Source organism: Dipodomys spectabilis, unplaced genomic scaffold (assembly GCF_019054845.1).
Source record: "Dipodomys spectabilis isolate Male_0828 unplaced genomic scaffold, ASM1905484v1 ptg000207l, whole genome shotgun sequence".
Classification (NCBI taxonomy): Eukaryota; Metazoa; Chordata; class Mammalia; order Rodentia; family Heteromyidae; genus Dipodomys; species Dipodomys spectabilis.
Genome location: NW_024870884.1, coordinates 15,326,669 through 15,345,777, shown reverse-complemented (window position 1 = coordinate 15,345,777; position 19,109 = coordinate 15,326,669). Strand labels below are relative to the sequence as shown.

Sequence of the window (19,109 nt, the reverse complement as noted above, 5' to 3'; positions counted from 1 at the left end):
TAATTGTAGGAATGCTATAACCTCTTTATACATGATAATGATAATTAATTTGATATTACTAATAGCATATCCTCATATCCTAAATATTAATCATATGCTAATATGTCTGAAATCCCTGGTACCCAGATATGTTTTCCATAATGTAACAGTGGCAAACTTTTAGCTCCTTATTTATTTAATGCAAGTTTTTTGCCTCGATTCTGAATTGACTTTTACATAGAAGTCTTTGTTTTAAACAGAAATCCACAGGTAGATGGAAATAGTCCTTTGTAAAATTCAGGTGTTGGTTTTTGCTACTATCATTTCTGTGATATACTTGGTCAGTGGGTGAGATTGTAAAGTCTTCATAAGTATGTGTATATGTCTTATTTTTCATGACACAGGTCATCGAGAACACATCTTCTCAAAGGGACACTCTCATCAGCGCTTTATACAGCAGCTTAAATAAAGTTATTCTTTATTGCTTGTCCAAGCCCCAGCAGTCTCTGTCAGAGTGTCTGGGCCTCTTCAGTATCCTGAGCTTCCTCCAGGAACATTGGGACATTATCTTTGCCACGTACAATTCCAACATCAGCTTCCTGCTGTGTGTCATGCATTGTCTTCTGCTGCTAAGTGTGAGAAGGTAAGAGTGGCTGGCTTGGCTCCTTCCTGCCAACATATAGACTGGTACTTGATTGAGGTTAGTATTAATAGTAGACACCTTTGGTTTACCTGGCCATCCAAATTCTGTGCAACATTTAAGAATGTACTAGGTTATCTCCAAACTGCCCATGTGACTTTTGTGTGTGGCGTATGCCGATAGTGGGGCTTGAACTCACAAGTTTGCACTCTCTTTTGGCTTTTTTGCATAAGGCTTGTGCTCTACCATTTGAGCCATACTTTCTAGCCTTTTTATTTGCTTGTTAATAGAAGATAAGCATAACTTGGATTTGCCTTCATGAGCTTGCTTTGCACCATGATCCTTAGATCTCAACCTCCTGAATAACTAAGATTACAGGAGTGAGCCACCAACACCTAGCTTTGTCTATGTGACTGAGTAATCAGAATCACCATGAAATAGTTTACTTCATTTCCACAATTTTGAATTATATTTCATTGGAATGTACATGCGTGAGTGCGCAGGTGTGTGTGTGTGTGTGTGTGTGTGTGTGTGTGTGTGATAGATTGGGACTTGAACTCAGGGTCTGAGACTGTCCTTGAGCAATTTTACTCAAGGCTAGCACTCTACCACTTGAGCCATACCTTCAGTTCCAGCTTTTTGGTGATTAACTGGAGATAAGTGCTCTATATTCTTTCTTGACCTGCCTGTTTTTGAACCATGATCCTCAGATCTCAGCCTCCTGAGTTGAACACTATCTCTTATCAAGAGAGCCAGGCTGCGTGTAGGAGAAGAGGCTGTGATACTACACTTTACTCTTGTCCTTTTTAAGCTTGATCATTTGAAAAAACAAACGAACAACCAGGCGCTGGTGGTTCATGCCTATAATCCTAGCTACTCAGGAGGCTGAAATCTGAGGATCGTGGCTCAAAGCCAGCCTGGGCAGAAAAGTCCATGAGACTCTTATCTTCAATTAACCGGAAGTGGTGCTGTGGCTCAAGTGGTAGAGCACTTGCTTTGAGCTGAAGAGCTCAGGTACAGCCCCCAGGCCCAGAGTTCAAGCCCATGACTGACCAAAAAAAAAAAAAAGAAAGAAAGAAACAAGCAAACAACATTCCATCCCTACCTGGAGAGATGACTTCTCCCAACTATCTTTGGAAAGTACTGAGGAGCTCTCCAGCCTAGAGGACTTGTCCTATGTGCTATTCTGTTTATTACTGTAAAAGCATGTATCTTTTTATTTGTCTGCATTAAAAGACCCATTTTAGTGTATGGTTCAAGTTGAGGAGCTTTTTCTTTTCTGTGTGGGAAGAATTTATTAGGTTTTCTTTTATCTTGAAAGCAGAGGTAAGAAGGTTGAAATTGCTAACTGGATTCGTGTGCTTGGAGCATCACTTTCCCTAGACCTCCACGCAGCAAAGGGGGCACCCATATCTCAGCGTGACTTTATTTTTAGACATTTCAAAATAGGTCGTCTTCTGTGTTGATGTCTTTTTCATTTTTAGGTTTGTCATTTTAGATTCAGCATGCAGACATTTTCTCAGTGTTTATTCTGTTTCAGGAAGCTCAGGTGGGGGATCCTGAAAGAAACAACAGGGACACTAACAGAACTGAGACAACCCTATAACCCGGAGCACAGTTTCTGGGGAATCTAATATCTAAACCGTTTTGCTCCTGTTTATAATTGGCTGCCTTTTGTGTGGGACCTTGGCAGAATTTAAATGTGAAGCCCATATTAACAATTACTAAGAATTTTAAGGTGGTAGGGCAGAGTCTAAACGTGAGACTCTTCAAAGTGTAAAACCCCATGCAATTGCACAGGCTGGGTACCTATGAAGACATTCTGGTTTCACGGTATGAACACAGTCCCACACAAACATGGCTAGTTTTGACAAGGAATCGGGGAAGGATGGCTCAGAAACCTGATGGAAACATAAAGCAGATTTCAAAGAAAGAGTTGTTTTTGGGCTGGGAAGGTGGCTCAATGGTAGAGCGCTTGCCTTGCATGCATGAGGCCCTGGGTTCGATTCCTCAGCACCACATAAGCAAAAAGCTGGAAGTGGCACTGTGGCTCAAGGGGTAGAGCACTAGCCTTGAGCTGAAGAGTTGAGGGACAGTGCCCAGGCCCAGAGTTCAGACCCCACGACCGGACCCCCCCCCCTCAAAAAAAAAAGCAAGAGTTGTTTTTCCACTATGCAGAAAACCATTCTACAGAATCAGCAGTGGGAAATTGTTACAAGGTGTTTGCTTTAATTTAGTTTGACATCTTTGTCCATATCGATCAGTGTTGAGTTTCAAGGCATTAATTTGGTTTTTTTTGTTGTTGTTGTTTTATTTTCTCCTAGAATTTTATTGACTTAAATGTCTTTACCTAGATTTAAGAAATAATAACGTGTACATATGAATAAGTAAAAAAAAATTGTAACTGAGAAACGACAAAAGAATTGAATTACAATGCATAAAGTTATATGTTATAAATATATCACTGTAAGATGTCATAGGAAATATATAATTCTTTGTTTTATATATATATTATTTTTCTGAACTTTGAAAGGTTGCACATGGGATGACAACTTGAGGTGTCCGTCTAAGTGTCCACTGCCTCTTGATCAGAGTTCCCCTTTCCATTAGACTCATTTCACATTTCCTACTTCCTTTTTCATGGGTGCATATGGAGTATTTTGCTGTTTCCTTTCCCATTAATCCAAACTCTGCCCTGTTATTTGTAATGGAGAACTTGGAATGGTCCCAAGAGGATTTGAGTTTGTAATGGGAACTCTTGTGTCTACTAGTTATCCAGAAGGATTTGGATTGGAGCCCAAGCCTAGAATAACTCCTTACCATCAAGTCTTCCTTGTCCCTAATGAAGAGGTAAAAGAAAAACAGGAAGAAGATCTCCCAAGTTTGAGTGATGGTAAGCTTTATTTTACATTTTTGTTGCTGTTGTTGTACTTCCTTCCTCCCCCGCATGATAGGTATGGATGTATAGTCATAACTATAGTGTTGTATTCTTGAGTTTATTTTTCTTTCCCATTAAGAAAGGGAATACTATGAATGTAAGTCAAGAGAGGGGCTAGGAAATCCAAGGGATGGAGTGGTACAACAAGTTAAGCCAGCAGATAATGTTATTATTATAACATGCTATAATAATAATGAATTAGAAATGGAATGGAAAACGATGGATGGATGGGTGGATGGATGGAGGGAGGGAGGAAGAAGGGAGGGAGGAAAGGAAGGGGAGGCAGATAGACAGATGGAGTAGAAGCTCTATGCTTAGACACGGTTAGTCTAGAAGCTTCCTATTTACTGAAATCCTTGTGTACTGCACTATAACTTGAAAGCATAAGGTCATCTTACCTGGTTCAAGCTATCACTTAGTGACCTTTTTTCATTGTTTCCTACTAAATGAGAAAGAATAAAAGCTCATTACTTTCTCTAAACTTTCAGTTTGATGGAGCTTATTCATGGATTTACTCATTTCAAATAAAATTATAGGGATGGGAAATGTATAGTGTGTGTGCACATGCATATATACATACACACACACAACAATCAATTCTGTGTGTTTGAAACACTGCATCTCTCTCTTGATCTGGGAACAAAAATAATAATAAACCTAATAAACCTTCCTCTGCCACTTGGCTAGCATAAGTTTCCCTTGCTTTGTGACATTTTGTAACATTCCCCAGAGAGGCCAACATGGGAGAAAAAGTTGAGAGGAGCTGTTTGGGGGTGGTATTTGGCTCCTGAGTTGTTCAGGGATGGTCTCATGGCTCTAGGGATAATGCAAGGCATCTCTTAAGTATCCAATAGAATGTGGGAAAAGAGGATCTATGATCCCATCCACCCCAATTTCCTAAGCTGGGCCTATGAGGCCAGCAGGATGATGGTAGGCAGCTGGAAGCAGGAAAAGGCCACCTGCATGGATGTTGGTGGCATTTTCTATGGCTCAGCATCTTGATTCTGGCTGGAGCTTGTTCAGAACAATGAGAAGCATGTAGGTAAGAGTGGCCTTGATGGGCCTTCTCTTAATCCTCGCTGGAGGAGGAACTGAGGCTACCTGATTGTGCTATGTGCTCTCCCTCTCTCTTCTAGTCCAGCATAACATACAGAAGATGGTGCGAACTCTCTGGCAGCAGCTCGTGGCACAGAGGCGGCAGACACTGGAAGATACTTTCAAAATTGATCTCTCAGTGAAACCTGGGGAGAGAGAAGTGAAGATTGAAGAGGTCACCCCACTGTGGGAGGAGACATTGCTCAAAGCCTGGCAGCATTACTTAGGTAGCTCCAGGAAATGGGAGCTTCTGGGTCACAACAAACCAGATTCCCCCAAGGTTCCACTCAGGGCACAGAGCCTTTGCTACATTGAAGCTCTTTTAGTGTGTGTGTGTGTGTGTGTGTGTGTGTGTGTGTGTGTGTATGTGTGAGAGAGAGAGAGAGAGAGGGAGAGAGAGAGAGAGAGAGAGAGAGAGAGAGAGAGAGAGAGAGAGAGAGAGAGAGAGAGACTGTGTGAGTACTAGGGCTTGAATTCAGAGCCTAGGTGCTGTCCCTTCTCTGCTCATGACTGGCACTTTCCCACTTAAGTTCCACTTCTGGCATTTTGCTGGTTAATTGGAGATAAAAGTCTCACAGACTTTCCAACCAGGCTGGCTTTGAATAGTGATTTTTAGATCTCAGTCTCCCAAGTAGCTAGGATTACAGATGTGAGCCACCAGCACCTGGCTACACAGACTCTCTTTCTTGGCCCTTTGTTTGGTGATACTTACATCAGTTAAACCTCATGTGTCTTTTCTCACTAAGAATGAATACTGCATTCCTTATTGAGTGAAAAGGGAGGCTCAAACTCAACCAAGCGGGTAGATCCCAGTGGTCTCCTAGAAAGATGGGCCTTGAATCAGAGCTGGGGCTTGGCCTCGGGAACTCGGAACTAACTCTAGTTTCTACCCTGATGTTTATCTACCAGTTTTGAAACTTGGTACCTAGTTATGCAATAACCTTGGACCTCAGATATTTTATGTACTGTCATTTCATAAGGTGAACATCTTTATCCCCAAACTATTAATGTGATCATAATCTAATATTTTTGCCTTCATATCACTCAATGCTACAGCAGCAATGAGGTTCTAATTTGTTTTGGAAGAGGTCACTGCTCTTAAATTATGGCTCATGTACTTGTTATGAGTCTTTCAGCAAAATTAAATTCATAGCGAGTTAAGAATTAGTCAGGAGCTAGTGGTTCATACCTGTAATTCTAGCTACTCAAGAAGGTGATTTCTGAAGATAACAGTTCTAAGTCAGCTTGGGCAAGAAAGTCCGTAAGACTTTCATCTCCAATTAACTATCAAAAAAGCTAAAAGTGGAGGTTTGGCTCAAGTGGTACAGCACTAGCCTTGAGGAAAAAAACTAAGGAACAAGGCCCAGGCCCTGAGTTTAAGCCTCAGGACTGGCATAAACACAGACATACATACATACAGATGACAGGCAAACAGACACACACATACACACTTATACACACATACATGAATTAGTTATTTTCATGTAAATTTTCTCAGACTGTTAAGAAGTATAGAATCCTTGCCTAATTGGTTTCTAAATTGGTCCTGGCAAATGCATGTGTCTTGTCTCTCTGTCTCCTAATATATTTTTGCTGCTTGAATAAAATATAGGCTAGATAATTTGTAAGTAATAAACATGTATCACTCCCCGTTCTGGCAGCTGGGAAATCCAAGGCCAAGGTAGCAGCAGATCCACTGTCTGAGGAGGGCTCTGTCTACTTCCTGGGTGGAGCTTGTGCTGTGTCATTTTCAGGGAAGGAACTCCAAGTGTGCTCACCAGGGGGAAGTAATGAAAAAGCAAAAAGGGTCTCAACTAGTTTTCTTCAGCCCTCATGATTTAATCTCTTTTCCCAAAACTCTGCTTCTTAATCTCACTGCAGTGAGGACAGAGCTCCAACCTGAATTTTGGAAGGAACACATGTGAGCCATAGCAATCCATGCATGTACAACTTGAAGGCACAACACCAGATTCCATTTCAGGAAAAGTAGAATAAAATAGAACGTATATTCCCATGCTACAGAGTTTGTGGAATAAAATAATAGGGTAGATCTGATAGCTCTCTCAGGCCAAAACCTATATATTGAACACTTTCTATGTCCCAGGTCCTTTAAACACATAACATTACATAATCTTCATAATGCCCCTATGAGGTAAGATACTGTTTAACCCATTTTATAAAATAGAACACTGAGGCTTATCTAGTATATCACTACAAGTCAGTATGACAAGGAAGTAGAAGTTAAGCTAGATCTGGAAGGAGACCTGGAAGCCTGCTCAGCATTTCTTAGCCAAGGGGTTGAAGGACAACAGCATGAGTCTGCAGCTCAAACTCTCTCCTTCTGTGGAGTCAGACGCATGGTGCTCATGCCCCTAGCTGGCTCTTTGATGGCTAAAGAGACTATAGAAACAGTTTGCCTTCAGCTGCAGCTCTGACATGCTTTGCTTCCATGACCCCAGCATCTGAGAAGAAATCTCTGGCCAGTCGCTCCAGTGTCACACACCACAGCAAAGTTACTTCATGGAGTGGGAGCCTTTCCTCAGCCATGAGACTGGTACCCGGCCGGCCGGCCAAGGACGCAGAGTGCAAGGCAGAGGTGAGTCCAGACTTGTCCTTACATGTTGGCAGGCATTGGTGTCTACTGTCTTTTGTCTGTCATGGGCTATGACCTAAATCCATTTCTTCAGAGTGTGTGAGGGTATGCATGTGGTTTCCTAATTTAGGCTATGTGTAAGGGAGCCAGGCCTTAGAGTAGCTTCACTTTGAAATTAATCTTGGATCTTCTTTGGGGCCAGAAGCAGGTGTTTCTTTGGGAGTTAAAAACCAGTCGCTGGTGGCTCAGGCCTGTAATCCTACCTACATGGGAGGCTGAGATCTGAGTATTGTGATTTGAAGCCAAACTCCAGACAGGAAAGTGTATGGGACTCTTATTTCCAATTTACCACCCAAAAACCAGAAGTGGAAGTGTAGCCTATAAGAAGAGCATTAGCCTTGAGTGAAAAAGTAAAGGGACATTGTGCAGGCTCTGAGTTTGAGTCCCAGCCCCAGCACAATACAATAACAACAACAACAGCAGCAACAACAAAACAATTGTAGTGCTAGTCTTTTCTGAGGTTCTGTGTATTTAAAGGATCCTAGCCTGCTGCTCAGTGAGACCCAACTGTGAGTCTATCCGAAGACAGAAGCTTTCCTGCCCACTTTGGCTCCATTTCTAACAGACACCAGTGGGTCCTGTTGATTGTGTATGGGTAGAGCCTTTGGGATTTTTCTAATCTGTTGTTTGAAAGTTGCAAAACAAATCAAACCTAAAACCCAGGGATATCAGCAATGACTTTTTGCAGTTAGAGATACCTTTGGAAAGGATCTGGGGCATAGGAAGAGGTTGGGGGGGGGGTCTCTGTTCCATGATGTCTGGAACATCAGCTGGGTTCTGTTACTCATATCTGGTGGCTGCTCTGGCCTTAATCTGAGACTTTTATCTGAGCTCTTGGGGAGAACACCTGCACTGGGTCCTCCCTCTGAATTGGGCTTCCTTACAACATGGCACCAGGATTTGCAGGGCTGCAGCTGCTACAGATGATGATGATGATGATGATGATGATGATGATAATGATGATGACCGAGAGAAAGCACATGCATAGGCAGAAGCCACGCTGCCTGTTCATGACTTAGGCTCATGTATTATGTAGCGGAAACAGGCATGATGTTTGGTAAGGTTTAAGGTTATAGAACTGGACTTCACCACTGGATAGAGTGGGTACCATTCTACAAGAACATATTGACCTGAAAATGTGTTCTCATTTTGGACAACAAAATCTGTCCTGAATTCTAACCCTGGGGTCATGGACTTGTCTTCAGAAGCAGATTGTGGTGCTGTAGGCATTGGTGTTTGGGTCAGGAGATCATGGGCAAACACCTTAACTTCCTCAGGCTTTATCTCCTTATCTCTATCGTAGGCTGGATCACTTTGAGCAGTGAAGGGTTGGGCTCCCTGGGGAAGAGTGCAGGTAGCTGACAGGTACATGAACTTTTGAATAGAGATGGTCCAGGTCTACCTGCTCAGAATTTGTTGTCCATGGTGACCAGTGACAGGAGGCCACCGAGTCACCAGAGGCTGGCCAGCTAGGGGAAGAGGTGTCTTCTTACCGAGGTTGAAGACTCAGTAAGTGGAGAAAATGCCTAGCTTGGATGTGAGATCAGAACCACACTTCACTGATCAGTAAGGCACTTGCTACTTATACCTGGGGGTGACCCTTTCCTCTTATTCAAGTTCTGTGGTGAAGGACTTTTATTTTGTTTATATTATTTTATCTTATACAGGTCCTGGGGATTGAACTCAGGGCCTGGGTGCTGTCCCTGAGATATTTTGTTAAACTAGTGCTCTACCACTTGAGCCAAATTTCCACTTCTGGCATTTTGGTGGCCAATTGGAGATGAGTTTCTTTGCCCAGTGGCTTTGAACTGTGATCCTCAGATCTCAGCCTTCTGAGTCACTAGGATTACAGGTGTGAGCCACAAGGGCCTGGCTTGTTTTTTATTTTTATTCTTTTTTTGAGTCTCAGTCTTACTAAGTAACCTAGGATGGCCCTGAACTTGATGTGTAGCCCAAGCTGGCTTGGAATTGAAGATCTTGCTTCAACCTCTCAAGTGCTGAGATCACACACACACATATCACCATACTTAGTGAGCAGTGCTTTCCTGAAGACACTTTGCTCATTCAGTTATGCATCAGATCCTTACTAAGTGCCTGTTGCTTGCTGCAGGGTTATAGCACTAGGGTTATGGCAGAGAACAAAACTGACTTGTTCTCTGCTTTTATTGAGTTGCATTCTAAGTAGTAAAGTTGGAAATAAGCTGATCAACAAATCCATAAATGTTCAGTACTCCTTGTAATGAAGAAATGTTTAGATAAAGTTAGGGTAGTAGAACAGGAACAAGATATTAGAGGGAGGAGACTGGCAACGCCATCTCTGCCACAAGGTCATGTGGTCAAAGAGTGAACTCAGGCTGTGTGCAGGTGGCTCATACCTGTAATCCCAGCTACTCAGGAGGCTGAGATCTGAGGATTGAGGTTTGAAGTCAGACCAGGCAGGAAAGTCTGTGAAGTCTTATCTCTACTCAACCACCAAAAAGCCAGAGGTAGAGGTATGTCTCAAGTGATAGAACTCCAGCCTTAAACAGAAAAAGCTAAGGGACAGAGCTTATGGTATGAGCTCAAGATCCAGTACACACTCTGTCTCTGTCTCTGTCTCTCTGTCTGTCTGTCTCTTTCTCACACACAGAGGGAGAGAGAAAAAGAACTTAGGAAGCATATGATGCTGCCGCATATGATGCTGCCAATGCTCATGAATAGGTCATGGATAGGCAAGAACTGGTTAGGGAGAGAAGGTAGTTGTACTGGCACTGAGGCAGGTACGTGCGGGGGCCTGCCAGCAAAGGCTGGTGTGGCTGCGTTGACAGGATAAGGGGACCTCGGGGCCTCCCAGCTTCCAGGTAGCCATGGGTGTCATCACCCTCTGCTCTTAGCATCAGAAAGAGCTGTGGTTTTTATCAGGGTGGTGGCAGACATTTTTCAAGTGGTTCTGTCTGCTGCTTTGTATTTTCAGAAGTGCAGAGAGATATCCTGGTCTAGGGTTATAAGTGCACATACCTTATGGGATCAGTTTCTGTAAAGCTTACCCCTTCTCACTGGCTTCTTTCCTCTTGGCCTCCCCTCATTTTCCCTTCAACCTGATTTATTTATACTTTATAGTTTAAAATACATTAAGCATTCTCAGAGAGAGATTTGCTTGGGAAAAAAAAGGGAATTGTGCTTCAGTGTTTTTTTTAAAACTCAACTGCACCAAGCTAGGTGCTGTTACTCACCTCTATAATCCTAGCTACCCAGGAGGCCTATATCCCAAGATTGTGATTCAAATCAGGGCGGAAAAGTTTGTAAGACTCTATTATCTCCAATGAACCACCAAAAAGCCAGAAATGGGGTGTGGCTCAAGTGATAGAGTGCCAACCTTGAGCAAAAAAGCCAAGGGAGAGTGCCTAGGGCCTGAGTTCAACCCTAGGACTGACATCTAAATAAATAAATAGTAAGTAAATAAAAAATTTAAAAAATCAACTGCAGCTTTTTCTATCAGCATTCGTGACAAGTAACTCAGTCTAGGCTGAGCACAGGGCCTGACATAGAACAGACTTTTCAATAAGAGACCTGGGAGGACCCAGAAGGAGTGGGAAGAAGGCTGCCCCTTCTGTGGCTGCGATGAAACTCACCAGCCCTGAGCCCATACATCCATCACTCTTCTCCAAGAGCTGCCTGCCATTGTCATTTCCGGAGAACTCAAGTTCTCAGGTACATATGTACGTTGTGATGTCATAGGATAACAGCATCAACTATTTGCCCTGGGGTCTGTTTAATTATTTTTAAAAATTAATTTTGATTATTACAGCTGATTACACCTCAGTGAGCAATGTAATTGATATTTTCTAATGTATCCCAAGGAACATTTTGTACAACACGCTTTTTGTTGTTGAAGGTTAAAGACTCCGTTATTGGTTTTTCCCTAAATATGCCCACATCATTAGTCCCTCCAGCGAGGAGGTCGCCATCTGGAAAAAGCAGCATGGAGACATTAGTCAGGCACAAATGCATGAAATTGGTGTTTCCGCATCTTCTGTCTCTTTCTTCTGGAAAGAAGAGGTTTGTAATTAAAGAAGTTGGTGTTGGAGGAAGCATTATTCATTTGGTGTTATTCCTTATCATGTCAGCGCTGACAGCTCTATTGTACTGATAAATTGTTCCTGGGAGCAAGACATACAATGTTGGATTCATAATTCCTCTTACCTAGCTTCATCTGAAGCAGAAAATCTTTTCTTCTAGGCCGGTGAGCTGAGCTTCCAGACAAGCCTGATTTGATAGATGCTACTTCCATTCATGGATGATATTCTTTCTTCTTTTCCTCCTGGCTCTATTGCAGTCCCTTCTGGGATCACACTATGAAGTCATAGTGCCTGGCATGATGAAGGTCATAGGTATCAGCCTGTTGGACTGAGGATGGAAATGCGGGCTCCCTTGAGGCTCCCAAAAGTCATATCCACGCTCTGCTTGGGGCAACCTAGTGCACACTTAGGTCAGCCATTCTTCCCAGCAGGAAATGTGGCTTTTCCTGTATCAGTTGCTGAGGTCAATTGCAGACATTGTTGTTTAATACATTGAAGATGTACTAAGTCACTGTTGATAACTTCTCTGTGGCAGACATGAGGGCAGCTTATGATACTTATTTCCATTTATAGGAAGCCAGGGGAGGGCTAGGTACATGGAAATGTTCTGTTCAGACTCATGGGCCCGCTTGTCTGTTTTGCTCACAGCTAGTGCTCTACAACTTGAACCATACCTCCACTACCAGTTTTTGCTAGTTGACTGATAAGATAGATAGATAAGAGTCTCTCATATTTTTCTCCTTGGGTTGCCTTTGAACTGAGATTCTCAGATCTCAGCCTGATGAGTAGCTATATGGACCTGAGCCACTGGTGCCCAACCTCTGTCCAGCCTTAATATCGTTCCTCTGCAGATTAAAATTATCCTCCACTATTAAGCATATCGTACTTGACCCAATATACTAGCATGAAAGAAAAATCTTAGCAAACAAAGTGGGTGCTGGGGTGCTGGGGGTGGGTGAGGAAGGGCTGTGGGGGGCATAGTACCCAGGTCTGCACGTGGAAGGGCGAAAGATTGGAAGCTTTTTGGCAAGAGAAGGCCTGGGCATTGCAAGGGCAAGATAGGTACGAGGCAGGCAGACAGACAGGAGGTCAGATCGGGGTACCTGGGCCAAGCTAGAGGGATTTGTAATATGAGGTGGGAGTAGAAGGGGGAGTGGCCTGTTTCTGTTCCTACAAAGTAGATTAAAGGTGAAGACTGAGGCAGAAGGCCCGCGGGGGCTGTGGCATAGTTTAGGTGGGAGATGGTGGAAGGCTGCAGGAGCAGTAACTGGAGTGATCTACCACTAAAGAATGCATAAGGAAGCCGGGCACTGGTGGCTAACGCCTGTAATCCTAGCTACTCAGGAGGCTGAGATCTGAGGATCGCGGTTCAAAGCCAGCCCGGGCAGGAGAGACCATGAGACTCCTATCTCCAATAAACGACCAGAAAACCAGAAGTGGCGCTGTAACTCAAGTGGTAGAGCGCTCGCCTTGAGCTGAAGAGCTGAGGGACAGCGCCCAGGCCCAGAGTTCAAGCCCCACGACCGACAAAAAAAAAGAATGCATAAGGAAATTGTCCTCAAGGCTGGTGTGAAGAGAGAAGCTCACGAAGGCAGAGGTAATGACTCTGAGAAGAGAGGGGCCCTGAGGCAGGGAGGTATGTGTTTTAGGTGTTTCTGTAGAATTCTGTAGTGGATAAAGAGAGTTAGGAGTCAGAGGAGGTGGAGAGAGAGTCCTCCCAGGAGAGGAGAGGGAACCCCTTAGCATGGATGCAGGCCCTTATCCCTCTTTCTGAGCAGAATGAAAGAGCAGGATCTCTCCCATTTTCTCCCTAGATCTATTGTATACTCTACATGTGTACACAGCCTCCTGTGCAAGGAGCCTGCTGGTTCTCTCTTGAGGAGGACAACTCCGGGTTATCCTCCCATCAAAGCTGGGGAGGGACTCATGAGAAGTGGCATACCCATGGAGAGGCAGCATACCCCATGGGGGAAGGCTAGCTCACATTTCTATGCATTGAGCAGCTAGCAGGCAGGCTTCCAGTTGCTGTTTTCAGCACCACAATGGAAAGTTGCAATAGCATTCAGCAAGTTAGGCTGGATGAGGATTCACAGGAGATTGGAAGATACCATACTTAGGAAATTATGAAAGATTGATAGGGGCTGGTGGTTCACAGATCTAATCCTTGCTACTCAGGAGACAGATTTGAGGTTGCGGTTTGAAGCCAGTCTTGGCAGAAAAGTCTACAAGACTCCATCTCTTAATCAGTAAAGATCTAGAAGTGGAGATGTGGGTCAAGTAGAGCACCAGCCTTGAGTGGAAAAGTTAAGGGAGAGTACTAGGCCCTGAGTTCGTGCTCTAGTACTGGCATGAGAGAGGAGAGAGAGAGAGAGAGAGAGAGAGAGAGAGAGAGAGAGAGAGAGAGAGAGAGAGAGAGAATATGAAAGATGAACAGCTTTTGGCTTTGCCGTGTGCCTTTCCAAGAAGAGAACACTAGAAATCTGCTCCAAGGTTGTCTCTAGGTCCTTTCCTAGACATGTCAGATTCACCAGCTCCCACAAAACTAGAAGAGACACATCTGGTGGGGGGACTTAGAGATCTCAGGGCAGGGCACCTGGGTGGGCAAGTGACTGTGGACCTTTTATCCATCTTTTTATCAGTATCTTTCCTGATCACACTCCCATCCCAGCCACAGAGAAGCCCTGCCCCGGCAGAGAATGAGATACTGAATGTAACCAGCAAATGTCACAATTCCATTAAGAGCTACCCTTGCCAAACTCCTTGGCTATGGGAGGAGATAGAACAAATTTACTTAAAAGCAAAAGAAAAGCAGGGAAAGAAAAAACAGTGCAATAGACTCTTGGTGGAGAAGGAGCCCAAAGACCAGAATATCCTAGAAGAGACTTTTGTGACCATTCATTCCAAATATTCTAGCCAGCAGCTCTTTAAAACAACTCCTTCTAGAAAGTTCCAAACATGCACAGATGTAGGAAAATAATAATAATGAATCTCTACATATCTATCCATCATCTCAACAATTTCTAACTCCTGGCCCAATTTCTCTTTTCTTCATCACCACCCACTTTCCCTCCTGTCCTGAATAATTCTGAAGCCATATTGCAGACAGTGTATCATTTCATGCAGAAGTGTTTTGCATGATAATTATTTTCTTTCTAAAAAGTCACAAGAAGAAGATAAGAATTGAAGAAAGTGAAACGAATATGCAGAACTTGGAGTCATAGCAACCATTGTGGGCACGATGGAGCTTTTCCTGGCTTCCTTGCTGGGGTGCCTTCTTGTTCCCTGAGGCTGGAGCCCACTGAGCTGCAGAGACTCCTGCTCCTTCAGAAACAAGGAGAATGAGGTCTGTTGGTAACACTACCATCTTCTAGCTTCGTGCCTGGGCTCTGCCTCGGCTCCTTTGTGTTGGAGGATGAATACTTCTTTTCTGTTTGGACGTATCGGCCTCAGAGTTGACTCTCCTACAGCAAAATCTCAGCAGATCTCAAGGGTGAGGATGGATTTTTCACAAATAGCCAGAATAAGCTTTGAAACCCCAAAGGGAAACCATTGGCAGCACAGAGGGTAAAAATGAAGGAAGTAAAACTACAGCTGGTAAAGCCAGAAGTCAGAATTCTCCCAGATGGTCTGTGGTAATAGAAATCAAGTAAAAGATGTTTAAGAGCTTGCAGGAAATGGTTTATGTGAATTAAAAAATTTTTGGATGAGTTTGAACTCAGGGGGCTAGGTGCTGTCCTTTAGCTCTTTCACTCAAGGATAGTGTTCTACCACTTGTGCTACACTTTCACTTCCAGCTTTTTTGGTGATTTATTGGAGATAAAAAAATCTCATAGATTTTCCTGCCTGGGCTGGTTTGGAACTGTGATCCTCAGATCTCAGCCTCCTGGATAGCTGGGATTACAGGTATGAGCCACCATCTACCTCTCCCCCAGGTAGTTTATATATATATATTATTATTTTAAGTCAGTTTATAACAATATATCTTAATCACTTTCATCCCTTTTTTTATCATTCCCCTATCTCTCAATTTTCCTAGTTTTATAGGCTATGCATTGAATATTATCACTATATTTTCCTCCTCCTTGTCTTCTCTTCATTCACCTACCCTCCTCCGCTTAACCTCCCATCTAGCTTCCTGGCATGCATTTTGTTGGGTTAGTTTGTATTTCTAAGGAGACACACAAATTGAATTCTTCCCTGTATAGACTATACTTTGGTTAATATATTTATGTGTACTTGCATACAACCCCAAATGTGCTTACTTGTGTGTGTATATATAGGTATATATGTAAATATATATTATATTGAACTTCTACATATGAGAGCAAACATGCATTCTCTGGCTCTCTGGGCCTGACCCACTTTACTTAATATAATTTTTCTAGGTGCATCTGTTTCCCTACAGATGATGTTATATTGTTATTCCTCAAGGATAAGTAAAATTCTATTATATATACCCATATATATATATATATATATATATATATATATATAGTACATTTTTTTATCTATCCATCAAAGAGCATCTGGGCTATTTCCATGTCTTGGCTGTGGTGAATAGTGCAGCAATGAACAGGGTTGTGAGGTTGCCCTACTATATCCAAGTTTGTAATCTTTTGGATAAATACCAGAGAGTGATATTACTGGATCATAGGATAGTTCTGTGTTCAGTGTTTTGAGGAAGCTCCAAACTGTTTTCCATAGTGGTTGAACAAATTTACCTTCTCATCAACAGTGTGCTGGGGTTCCTTTCACCTAATATCAGCTCCAGCATCTGTGTTATTTGTGTTCTTCATGAATACCATCCTAATAGGGATACAGTGAAATTTCATTGTTGTTTTGATTTATAATTTTTATGATCAGAGATGTTGAACATTTCTTTGTGCATCTGTTGGCCATTTTTATGTCTTCTGAGAAGTCTCTACTTAGCATGTTTGCCCATTTATTAATTGGGTTTGTATTCTTTGAAGGTATAGTTTCTTGAGCTCTTTTTATATTATAGATATTAGACCATTGTCTGACATAAAGCTGGCAAAGATCTTCTCTCATTCTGCAGGTCATCTTTTTAGCTGGGTCACTATATTCTTTGTCATGCAGAAACTTCTTAGTTTGATGCAATCCCATTTGTCAATTCTCTCTTGGGTTTGCTAGCCTCTGGAACTTTACTTAGAAAGTTCCTGCTTGGTTCAAAGAGTTCTCATGTTTCTCCTACTCCTTCCTGTAATAATTTCATGGTTTCAGGTCTTACACTGAGGTCTTTGGTCCATTTTGAGTTGACATTAGTACAGGGTGATAAACAAGGATCCAGTTTCAGTTTTCTGTATGTGGATATCCAGTTTTCCAGCACCATTTATTGAAGAGGTGGTCTTTTTTTTTTTCTTCCATCCTATGTTCTTGGCTCCCTTGTCAACTATCTAGTGGCTATAGATCTGTGGGTTTATTTCTGTATCATCTAGTCTGCTCCATTAATCATTGGGTCTACTTTTGTGCTAGTACCAAGCTGTTTCCTTTACTATAGCTCTATAGGAGAGTTTAAAATTTGAAATAGTTTTATCTTTAGCACCGCTTATCCACCGCTCTCCCCCACAGGATTGCTTTTGTGATTTGGGACCTTTTGTGGTTCCATATGAATGTTCATATTATTTTCTCTAGCTCAGTGGAAAATAACATTGGTATTTTGATGAGTATTGCATTGAATTAGTAGATTGCCTTTGGCAGTATTGCCATTTTCAGTTCTGCCAATCCAGGAACATGAAAGTCTTTTCACTTCCTAATATCTTCTTCAACTTCTTCCTTCAGGATTTTATAATTTTTATTTTAGAAGTCCTTCATTTCCTTGGTTATATTGATTCCTATTTTTTTTTAAATTTTTTTTATGGTTATGGGGCTTGAACTCTGGGCCTGAGCACTGTCCCTCAGCTCTTCAGCTCACGGCAAGCACTCTACCACTTGAGCTACAGTGCCACTTCCTGATTCCTATTTTTTTAATGAGACTATTACAAATGTAGTTGCTTTCCTGATTTCACTCTCAATCTTCTCTTTGCTGACATATTAAAGAGCTATGGATTTTTTTTTTCTGTCAGTCTTGGGGCTTGAACTCTGGACCTGGGCACTGTCCCTTACCTCTTCAGCTCAAGGTTAGCACTCTACCACTTGAGCCACAGAGACACTTCTGTTTTTCTGGTGGTTTATTGGAGACAAGAGTATTGCGGACTTTCCTCCCTGGCCTGCCTTTGAACCACATTCCTCATATCTTAGCCTCCTGAGTAGCTAGGATTATAGGTGTGAGCCACCAGTGCCCAGCTAAAGCTACTGATTTTTATGGATTGATTTTATATCTTCACAGAAAAAATTTTAAAATCTGAAATTCAGTTAAGTCATGTTACTGAACTTTCTTTTTTTTTTCTTTTTTTTTGGGTCCGGTCGTGGGGCCTGAACTCTGGGCCTAGGCGCTGTCCCTCAGCTCTTTAGCTCAAGGCTAGCGCTCTACCACTTGAGCCACAGCGCCACTTCCGGCTTTTTTATTTTTGCTTATGTGGTGCTGAGGAATCGAACCCAGAGCCTCAAGCATGCAAGGCAAGCGCTCTACCACTGAGCCACCTTCCCAGCCCCTGATACTGAACTTTCTTACTTCAATATGTAACAAATGCAGACAGTGTTTGTAGACAAGAGAGAAAGAGCTTTCCCAGGAGCCAAACTTTAAGAGAGATATTGGAAGTTTGTTACAGATGACTCATGTCTATAATTCTAGCTTATCAGGAGGCTGAGATATGAGGCTCACAATTCAAAGCCAGCCTACACAGAAAAATCCTTGAGACTCTTATCTCCAGTTAACCAGCAAAAACCCAGAATTGGAGGCATGGCTCAATAGGAAGTGCCAACTATGAGTACAAAGAGCTGAGCACAGGTAGGAAGTCCAGAGGTCAAGTCCCAGTACTGACATTAATAAAAGATGTTGGGGAGCAAGTTGCCTAAGTTTGGAAGAAAATTGAAATATATAAGGTGAGGCAGCAGATGGCCTAATGATAAGGATGATCTTGGTGATGCATTCTTACTGGCATGGTAGAAAAGTAGAAAAATCACCCTGTGTCTACAAATCAAGAGATTTCCATTGGAAACCAGAGAACAGTAATACAGAAAACCTGAAAGTGTAGACAGAGACTTTGTGAGAAACCACACATCTGTGCTATTGGAATACTCAGTCATGTTTGGTAGTACGAAGAGCCAGCTATATGGGAAAATAATTACATAGGACTATCTGTTAAGAATTAAAAATACTCAGAAACAAATGATTGAAAAAAGCACTTTGGAAAAATTTGTGCTTGGGACAGTATAAATTAGATAAATTATATAGGTGTAATTGAGACCTTCTGCTAAGTGGGATCTTGATTTTCTTAGATGCACTGGGTAAGGCTGTCAGTGAGACATGTTGATAGGAGACAGAGGAGTATTGTTCCATGGAAACAGTAGAAATGAGTCCAAACTACATTCTATGAGAAAGACGGACAAAGTTCCTTTATTTCAGATTCAACTCAAGCCAGCCATCTTGAGCCAGGGGGAGCCAGCACTGACCAGAGATGAGCAAATTGCTTACTTAACAAAGGGAGAAGCAAGATTGGCATAGGTGAAAGTTGTTAATTGTCCGTGGTTCCAAAAGATATTTTTCTTTGTGTGTACAAGTTTTCTGACTTCAAAGTTTGTAGGCTAACTAGCAATGACTTATCCTGGAAATGGCTAGATGAGTTG

At 42.4% G+C, this 19,109-nt stretch overlaps 1 protein-coding gene across 2 annotated transcripts in view; it reads left to right on the top strand.

Moving 5' to 3' along the window:
* The window catches only part of Wdfy4 (WDFY family member 4), a 270,144-nt gene that overhangs the window by 117,307 nt on the left and 133,728 nt on the right, over positions 1-19,109 (top strand). For both annotated transcript variants that reach the window (XM_042696276.1, XM_042696275.1), the window contains exons 36-39: positions 384-622; positions 3,391-3,512; positions 4,694-4,879; positions 7,112-7,248. In XM_042696276.1, the coding sequence (XP_042552210.1) occupies positions 384-622; positions 3,391-3,512; positions 4,694-4,879; positions 7,112-7,248 (684 nt within the window). The remainder of the gene's footprint in view (positions 1-383; positions 623-3,390; positions 3,513-4,693; positions 4,880-7,111; positions 7,249-19,109) is intronic.